Source organism: Lactuca serriola, chromosome 1 (assembly GCF_051521515.1).
Source record: "Lactuca serriola cultivar US96UC23 chromosome 1, Lser_US96UC23_V15, whole genome shotgun sequence".
Taxonomy (NCBI): domain Eukaryota; kingdom Viridiplantae; phylum Streptophyta; class Magnoliopsida; order Asterales; family Asteraceae; genus Lactuca; species Lactuca serriola.
In genome coordinates this window covers 65,757,471-65,767,443 of record NC_136408.1, presented here as the reverse complement: position 1 = coordinate 65,767,443, position 9,973 = coordinate 65,757,471, and the positions used below count along the sequence as shown (strand labels likewise).

Here is a 9,973-nt window from a genome sequence, read left to right as displayed (position 1 = left end):
TATATAAAAGTCAAATTTGTTTAGGTTCATATGAAATTGAAATTGTATGATGGTGAAATATGTATGATTGTGATCTTTGTTTAGGTTGGTATGAAATTTTATGTATAAAATGTAAAATATGTATGGCTGTGTTATTTGTTTAGTTTATTAGCTTAAGTGAATAAAAGTACAATGTTGTAACTGAAAAAAAAAATATCATGTATATATACTATAAAATACAATCTAATGACGATCGATAAGAGTTTTTTTTTCTGTAATTGAAAAAAAATGTATATATATTAAAAGTACAATGCTGTAATTGAAAAAAAAAAACAAAATAATATTCCGTCCGCTTTTTTCTCAAACAAAAAGTTAGACAATGTAACTATGTATAGAATCTAATTTTTAAGTTAAAATGTTTTTTTTTATTAAGAACAAACGTTACTAATAGCAACATAAAACAAAATATAAAAATATTTAAACTAATAAAAGTACGTTTATTGATAGTAAAGTTTATTAAGTAAAAAATATTTAAACTACAAAAGTTATTAATAGCAACATATTTTTTTATATTGTTTATTAAAGTATTTTATTTTCATTTCTATTTGAAAGTTAATGATACTGAATCAAATTTGGTTGGGCTGAAGTCTCACGATCATCACGTCCTCATGCAACGATTGCTACCTATAGCGGTTCGAGCATGTCTCCCACCAAATGTTTCAAGAACAATCATTTACCTGTGTACATTCTTTAAAAAAAATTGTGCACAGTCATTGGATGTTAACGATATGAGAAATGCCAGAACATAAGTGGTGAAGATCTTATGCAATCTTGAGTTGATATATCCTCCAACATTTTTCGACATAATGATTCATCTCATTCTTCATTTACCTGATGACACCATTCTTGGAGGGCCTGTACACATGAGATGGATGTATCCTTTTGAAAGATATATGAAAAAACTTAAAAATTATGTTAGAAACAAAGCCAAACCAGAAGGTTCAATAGCAGAGGGTTATGTTGCAGACGAAGCTTTGACATTCTGCTCTATGTATCTTGAGGGTATGCAAACTAAATTCAAACAATGCTGATAGAAATTATGATTCTGGCCTTCCAAAAAGGCAATTTTCTCTGTTCTCATCACAATGTCGAACAATGTCGGCTAAGAAAATCGCTTAACTTTGTAAAGAGGCCAAAAAATCATTGCATTGGTTTGTACTAAACAATTACAATGAGGATGAGATGAGAAGCTACAAATCGTAAGTTTCTAATCTATTAACTACCTTTTTGATAGTGTTTTAACTATTCTAATTATTTTGTCCCATATTCAGTGAATTCAAACTAGAATTGCCTGAAAGTGATTTCAAAAAGGAATTCCCTTCATAGTTCAAAGAAAAGGTAAGTATGTTATATATTTATAATGTAAAACTAATTTATTACTTAAAAATACAATCTTATATTTCCTTACAGATTTATTGTCTCCAAAAAGATGTGCCTTCGGACTGTACTGACGAATTAAATGTGTTGGCATATGGTCCGTTGCGTGCATATTCTTACTCTGCGTGCATATTAAATGGTGTCCAATTTGTCGTGAATAGTCGTGATCTCCGACGCACTACTCAAAATAGTGGTGTTGTTACATTCAGAGAAGACGGTACACCATTCTATGGTCAATTAGAGGAGATCATAGAGTTGCATTATTTATATGATAAATCAATTGTACTCTTTCGTGGTAAATGGTTCAATGCCTTATTACGTAATGGACGTTTAAAGACTATAAATAATATGATTCTTATCGATACCAGTCATGAATGGTATGTCGGTAAAACGTGGTATGATGATCAACAATACATCTTAGCCACACAAGCTAAACAAGTATTTTATCTCCAACACCCCACTCAAAATAATAAATGGAGAGTTGTGGAAGAGGTTCATCATCGAAAACTTTGGAATCATCCAAGTATCGGTGTTATGAATGAGATAGATGTCATGAACAACACTCAATCAACTGATTTTACCTTGGTTGTCGACTTAGGCACCTTACCTATGCAAACGACTTTAGGTGAAGTTGGTGAATCAAGTGTGGTTGCTAGGAGGAATGTTGCTCCTAATATAAACGATGACGATTCTATTAACGATGAAAATGATGATGATGATACGTACTCTTCAGATGAAGAAATAAATAATGAAAACTATGACAGTGATGATGATGTTGTACATGTATATTGTTCTAGTGATGAATCTGATTGATGGTATGTTATTGTTATTATATATCTAGATTTCTTATAATATTTGTTAAATTTTGAAATGTTGCTTATTTGTAACTTTATTATATATTATGAATGTTTATAATATTTGTTAAACAGATGGCAGAAGTCGCGAGGGGACACAGAGGAGACGGTGGGGATAGACCTCCACACGAGATTGCACGCGGTGTACCATCGGGTTGCCAATCTTGTAAGTTATATGAAATTTTTAAGTATTAGATATATTAAAGTTTTAAATTTCTAAATTTCCAATTATATATGTAAATATAGCACAAGCGAAGAATGTGAATGTGAATGTGCGTGGCAAAGGGAGAAACTTAAATTTGTACGATGAGTATGAAAAAAAAAAGTGTAGGCCTTTGGATTTGAGAATTGATATCTCCGGGCGGACGTATCGATTTATAGTGGACAATGGGCAAACGTTTGTCAGACTGATCTTAAATCTGGTGGGATCAAAGGTACTGTTGCATTATCATACTTGGCATCGTGTTCCTACCAAGTACAAAGATGATTTATATCCCGAGCTAGAGGTAGGTATACAATATATTTTATATGTATTGAACTTTACACTTATTAAATATTTTTTTTACTGATCAAATATGTTTTACCTTTTGCAGACTTATCTTGATATTAATAGGTATCGGGGCACAAAATTGTGGGAACCCCTTCGAGCAGGTATCCAAGCAGATATGCGAAGAGCTTATCGAGAGCGCAAGTATCAGATAATGTGGAAAGGGCAAGAAGACATCCACCGCCTGAATTGGACCGCCCAAGCTTGGAATGATATGATTGATTTGTTGTTTTTGACCGAGGAATACAGACGCACGTCGGACAAAAATAAAGTTACTAGGTCGAAACTTCCACACAGTGCTCACGGATGTAGACCCTATGCTCAACGACGTTATTTAGAGGTAATAAAATACATTAATGTTATTTAAAATTGTTATTAACATTTGTACAAATATATTTATTGTTTTTTCACTTATTATAGGAAAAAATGGGAATCAAGTCGCAGCATATTGAGGGTTGGAGACAAATGCGCTACAAAGAAGGTTCGGGTTGGTGTACAAGTCGAGCAGAAGAAGATTGGGTAAGTGATAAACGAAATGAATATGTTGTTTAAATATATTATTATTAATTATAGTTTCTTGTTTAAGGAATATTATTATTATTTGAATGTTTAAGTTTATTTGTTTGTTTTAATTAACGTATGTTAATTGTTTTCTTTATTTTAAGAGAAAATTCAAAATGAATATGAGAAAATGCAAAACGAGATTGGGGAAGGAGGAGAAGTAAACGAGGAAGAATGTTTAGAACGTACCATTGGGACGAGACGTGGACATGCTTGCTGTAACATCCGGATTCCCAGGTACAATATTTATTCTTTATTTTGGAAGGACTCGGCGAGTTGATGCTTAGACTCGCCAAGTAGAGTCGCGAATTCCATCCGGGTTAATGACCGAACTCGGTGAGTCGAGTAGTGGACTCAGCGAGTCTGCGCTGTTTAATGAAGCCCTAATTCCCGAGGATTGAGACCTATTTAAAGGGGCTTATAGCCACCAATTGCGGCTACCAGACCCCCTGAGTGAAACCCTAAGTGATCTAGAGCGTTTGTGAGGAAGAAGAGGCCATTTTTGATCCTTGTGTGGGTGTTTTTGCAAGAAGAAGATGACCAAGGCAAGAGGAAGCTGAAGAGGGTGCTATTCTGTGGATTTCAGAGCCTAAGGGCTTCATATTGAGGTATATATTCGATCCTTCTTCAGTTTTGGGTGTTAATCCTTGAGAGTTAGGGTTTCTAGCCCATTTAGAGTGTGAATGATGGTGCAATTGGTCCCTTCTTGTGTTGAGGCTTTGGATCTGGATCCAAAGAGGTCCAGAGACCTTAACTCCTTGATCTTTATGGGGTGACATTGGGTAATATGAGCTTAGAGTGACATATTGAGGCCATTTCTTCAAATAGAGCCATTGGGTCTTTGCATGGGCATCAAGATCCAGACTTTATGTGTTTATATTGCTTAAGGAGGCCAGATCTATGGGTTAGTGGAACGGATCTGATCTTAGAAGGTCTTTTGAGCTTGATCATGGCATGAACTCGTCGGGTCCCAAGAACAGACTCGACGAGTAGGGCTAGGGTTTTCCCATAATTCACTCAGTGAGTAACTTGCCGAGTTGGGGGAATGACTCGGTGAGTCAGAGGGAAATAGAGGACTGGAGTTCAAGGCGGAACTCATCAAGTTCATAATGGGACTCGGCGAGTTGAGTCGGGGTGGCCCCGCGATTCATGCCAGGTGTAACCCGTCGAGCAGGGGAAAGACTCGACGTGTCATGCGAGACTAGAGGGATAGTGGACACGCTTAGACTCGCCGAGTCGCCCAAGTGCACTCGGCAAGTTGGGTCAAAGTTTAACCGTTGACTTTGTTGACTTTGAGGGTTTGGTCAACAATGGGGTCTTCGTGTCAAGAGAGGGGTAAAATGGTCTTTTACCCTTCTGAGGGTGCCAAGAGAGGGTTGAGTCTAGTCTCAAGAGTTATATTTATGAGAGTATTTACTTTATGTGATTAGGCGAAGGCTAGACCATATTTCTACCGAGTCAGAGATTTACCGAGACATCTGAGGTGAGTCTTCTCACTATACTTTACCTAGAGTGGTAACAGAGTTATGTGACAGAGTTATTGTATGCTATCTATGTGATGTTTGGCACTGCATTATTTCTATGTGATTTATGATGTGTGTGTATCAGAGTTAGGACCGGAAGGTCCACAAAGCTAGGACCAAAGGGTCTATAGAGTTAGGTTTAGAGTTATGTGCCAGTGTATTTGTATGCTATTTATTTTATGGGATTTATTGTGGTATGTGTTATGCATGATTCAGAGTCATCCGAGTTAGGACCTTTGGGTCCATAGAGTTAGGGCCAGAGGGTCCACAGAGAGTTGGGATTGGAGGGTCCCACTGAGACACACTGACCAGAGGGTCAACAGAGTTATAGCCTTGAGTGGCTAATACGTGTTAGGGTGGTATTTTGGGGAACTCACTAAGCTTCGTGCTTACAGTGTTTTGTGTTATATGTTTCAGGTTTTCTCAGGATCGCGGGACGGCACCGGCTCGATTGTACACACCAGAAGAAGAGTTGGTTTTGAGGATCCTGACCTATTAGTTGATTGAACAAGAGAGTCATGTATTGTAATTTAAACAAAAGGGACATTCTTATGAAAAGTGTTAAAGAGATAAACGATTTTAAACGAAAATTTTGTTTTAAAAATTTCGGTGTTACACTCGCGGGGTGGGTAGGAGACCAACCGCCAACTTCGGTTTAATTCCAAATGAACGGCCTTCCACTTCCAAATCATCTCAATCTCAACCCCAATCTCAATCCCAATTTGATGCAAAACAAATGCAAGAATATTTGCAACAATATAATGCATCATTGGCGGCATGTATTCCGAACTTCCAACCACCACCATTTCCTAACTTTCTATTCAACTATAACACACAAGCAAGTACCTCTCAACAATTTGCCGAAAGGATGGAAGAAGAAGAAGAAGAAGAAGAAGAAGAAGGAGATGACGATTATGACAATGAGATGACGATTATGACAATGATGGTTGATGTTTTTTTAGTATTATGAACAATGTTAGTTAACTACTTATTGTAATATTAAACTTGAATGTGATGTTTTGAATTTGAACAATGGTACCTAGTTAATGAATTTCAATTGATATATGCTGCAATGTTTTTTGGATTTGTTAAAAATGCAGGAATGGTAATGTACAAAACCTGTAAAGCTAAAAAAACAACCAGTAGCTATCCCGACGACAAGTCGTCACTATAGGTCCATAACCGATAACTATTAAAACCCTATAGCGACAACATGGCGTCGTAATAGCTTTAACCTGTCGCGACGATATGTCGTCGCTATAGGTGTCCCGACGACATGTCGTCGCCACAGGTTTTTAATAAAACTTTATTTTTTCCCCCCGAAAATATCGTTGACAAAAGCTGTACTGACAACATGTTGTCGCAATAGAGTACGCTATGCCGACGACATCTATGTCGACGACGTAATAGACCTATGCCAACACACCTGCGCCACCGACCCTTTTCTGACGATTTGTCGTCGCTATACCCTATACCGACGACTTATCGCGTGGATAGGGTCTAAATTTGGCGTCTCGGTCCGATTGTTGTAGTGTAGCACAACGGAGAAGACGAATCTTTTGCCTTAAATAGTGTGTATTGGTGTTTAATATAAGAGAAAAAAATGTGGTTGTTATTTAGGAAGAGAGAGGGAATGAGGAAAGGTGGAAAATAAATGTGTGAATGAATAACAACAATATCAACGATAAGAAAACGGAAAAAAAAAATTAAATAACCTCCTGCGTATATTCTTTTTATTTATCTTTCTATGTATTTGAAATGTTAGCAAGTATCATATTTTCATAAAATTAATAAAATTTTAAGATATTTGTCATGATTTTATATAGAAAATTAAAAGCTTTCTATAGCAAACTTAACAAAAACTATGGAAGTTAGTGGTCTGCAAGATAATAAAACGATAAAGAGTGCTCGTGCCATATTTTATAGAACTGCGGGACAATTTCTGTAGTTTACCTAATCTTATCGGTGTTTTTTGTTTCCCTCCTCCGATCTATTTGGAGATCAATCGTTTTATAACGAAACGAAGATTTCCATTTATCAGTGTTCCGTTTCCTTGTTCCAAACCCTAAACCCTAAAAACTAACCTCAAACGCTATGTCGCCTCCTTTTACTCGGTTGACTTCTTGCTGTAATTATCTGGTAAAACGTTCCTGGAGTCTACGTTGGACATCCGTTAGATCGCTTGCATATGCAGCATACTCCGACGTGTTAGACTCATCTTCGGATACCAATGTGTTATGTCATCCGCTTGAAAAACTTGGTAAGTTTAAGGCTATTGAAACGTATGACCAGTTGAAAAGAGAACGGAGCAGTGCGTTGTTATTTATACGTCAACTGAAAGAGTCTGGTTTTAAACATGATTTAGAAACTTACATGGCAGTTGTCCGATTGTTGTGTCATTGGGATTGGGGTATGGATGCAACGTCAGATAACTTAATTAATGATGTTATTGATAATACAAATTGGGAAGTTGTTACTTTTGAAATTTCTGATGATCTGTTTGACGCATTGATGGAGGAAAAGTTGATAAAAGCTGTTGACGGGTTGGTTGAGGTGTATGCAAGTGCTGGAAAGTTTGAGGAGGCCATACACACCTTGTCTGAGATGAAAAGTAAGGGAGGACTTGTTGTGTCAACACGAACTAGTAATTTTGTAATGTGGGAGTTAATTAAACAGGACAAAGAGGAGATGATAGTGTCGGTTTTCAGAGAACTGATGAGGAATGGGATGATTCCGGATGTGCTTACATATGCGATTCTGATGAAAGATATTTGTAGGAATGGTTGTTTGAAAGAAGCTTGGAACGTGATTGAAGAAATGAAAGAGGCTGGAGTTGAACCTAATGCTTTGATTTATAGTATGTATATTAATGGGCTTTGCCGCAAAGGGAAAACTGATTTAGCTTTTCAGTTAGTAAAGAATTTGAGGAAGTCAAATAAGCCAGTTGATGTTTTAGCATATTCTTGTGTCATTCTAGGTTTTCTAAAAGAGTCGAAGCTACAAGATGCAGAAGATGTGTTTCTTGACATGAAGCTTAGAGGAGTTGTCCCTGATGCGTTGTGTTATGGCAACTTAATTCGAGGGTATTGTCAGAAAGGGGACATTGATAAGGCATTGGATCTTTGTAAGGAAATGGAATCAAGAGGTATTAAAACCGATCATAAGTTTGTCAGGCGGATGATTCAATACTTGTGCGCTTTGGACATGCCTGATGAAGCTCTATGCTTATTCAAGCATTTTACTCAGCAATCAATGTTTTTTGTTGATGGGGTCTCGTTTAATATTGCGATTGATGCTGCATGTAAACTAGGGAAAATGGATGATGCAATGTGGTTGCTAGAAGAGATGAAAAACAGGAAAATCAAGCCTCTTGTATTACAGGCACAAGCAGGTACTACAAATTAACCAATAAGATGTATGTATGTATGTATATTTGTGTATGTATATGATATAGAAATATCATATTTTTACCAATTGCTGTTATAATTGTGCAAGTGTTCTCTTTTTTCTTTCTAACTCGAACACATGCAAAATTATTACATCACAACATATTTGTTTTTCTTTTATAAGCCTAGAACCAAGTAAAATTATTTTATTTTACTTTCTTCTTCATTCATTTTTTTCTAACTTATTAGGCCATCCACAATAGGAGTTGTATGAGGGTTTAATAGAATAAATATGAATATAATAAAAAGGAGCGAGAGTGTAGAGTTGAATGACCATGCAATGGTTCAATGGATTTGTAATGGAAATTTATGAATTTTTTAAGAATTTAAATGAATATATATATATATATATATATATATATATATATATATATATATATATATATATATATATATATATATTCTTTTTCCTACTTGGCATTTCATACAACTCTCCATAGATTTAATCCATTGGAGATGGCCTTAGGCTTATGTAACTCCCACATATTAATGTAAACCCTATATAATACTAATCATATATAGTATAAGTTTGATATCTTTACAGATTAATTATCTTTAAATTTGATTTATTAAAGGCTAATTAAATTTGGTACAGATGACCAAAAACACCAAAATGGTCATTTTGACAAAAAAAAAAATGTTGTAGTGTTCAAGATGTTCTTATATTAGTGGTCCAGATGACTTTAGTGACAAAATGGTCAAATTGACCAAAAAGGTAAAAATGACAATTTTGACAAAAAAAACTATTGTAGGGTTTCAAGGTCAAGGGATCCAAGCAAACGTGGGTCAAGATGAAGGGGTTCAAACTGAAGGTATTCATGATGGAGTGATTCAAGATGCTATGGGTCAAGCTGAAGTGGGTAATGTTGGACAATTACGTACTACGCAACAAACTCTTGCACTACGTAAGTTGACTAGTCTCAATACTCATCATGATGTGGTTCTGAAGGAGTTTAGGAATCTGGTAAAGATGAAGATTAGGAAGGCAGTTTAGGATAAAGATTGTGGAGGTAGCAGCTTGGACAAGCATGTCCAATTAGATGAAGCCTAGGTGTACCTAGTGACATTTTATTTTGCATGTTAAGATGTTTAAATCTTTAGTAGTACTTTTTTATGTTATTTTCATATGCTTTTTGTAGACTATATGTTTGGTAAATTTATAAGCTTATCGAGCTTTAACATGCAAGATAAATTTTGGTATTTTGATAAGTTGATGTTTCATGATTTGATAGCAGCCTCTTAATGTATTCTATTTTGGTAAGTTCTTAATTTATTATGCTATTTAATTTCATAGCAGCCTCTTAATATATGCTATCTTGATAAGATCTTATTGCTTCATTGTTTAATAGCAGCCTTTTGAACAAGCTTTTGCTAATGTATGCTGTAACATGTGACAAAACAAGTAATGACATTTGGACATTTACATTGATTGATGACATTGCAACCATTACAAATAACACCAACAAATTAACCAATTTATCATAACTAATACAAAACATCATTAGAAAAAGCACGATTAAGATTACATTAACCAAAACCCTTTCTCATTTTACATGAAAACATCAGTAACATTGCAAAACCCTTTCTCATTTTCCTAGCCTCTACTTGTGCACAGTCAACTGTTTC

At 35.5% G+C, this 9,973-nt stretch overlaps 1 protein-coding gene across 1 annotated transcript; it reads left to right on the top strand.

Moving 5' to 3' along the window:
• Window positions 1-6,995: 6,995 nt before the first annotated feature.
• Window positions 6,996-9,625, top strand: LOC145056586 (uncharacterized). Its single transcript, XM_079004283.1, has 2 exons — window positions 6,996-8,292; window positions 9,100-9,625. Exons 1-2 carry the CDS (start codon window positions 6,996-6,998, stop codon window positions 9,339-9,341), a joined length of 1,539 nt encoding a protein of 512 aa, XP_078860409.1. The 3' UTR covers window positions 9,342-9,625.
• Window positions 9,626-9,973: the final 348 nt, after the last annotated feature.

What these genes read in the sequence shown, in the direction of transcription:
- LOC145056586 (XM_079004283.1), top strand. Translation starts at nt 6,996, where the DNA reads ATGTCGCCTCCTTTTACTCGGTTGACTTCTTGCTGTAATTATCTGGTA. An exon ending in TGTATTACAGGCACAAGCAG is followed by an intron (nt 8,293 to 9,099) that starts GTACTACAAATT and finishes AAACTATTGTAG; the next exon opens with GGTTTCAAGGTCAAGGGATC.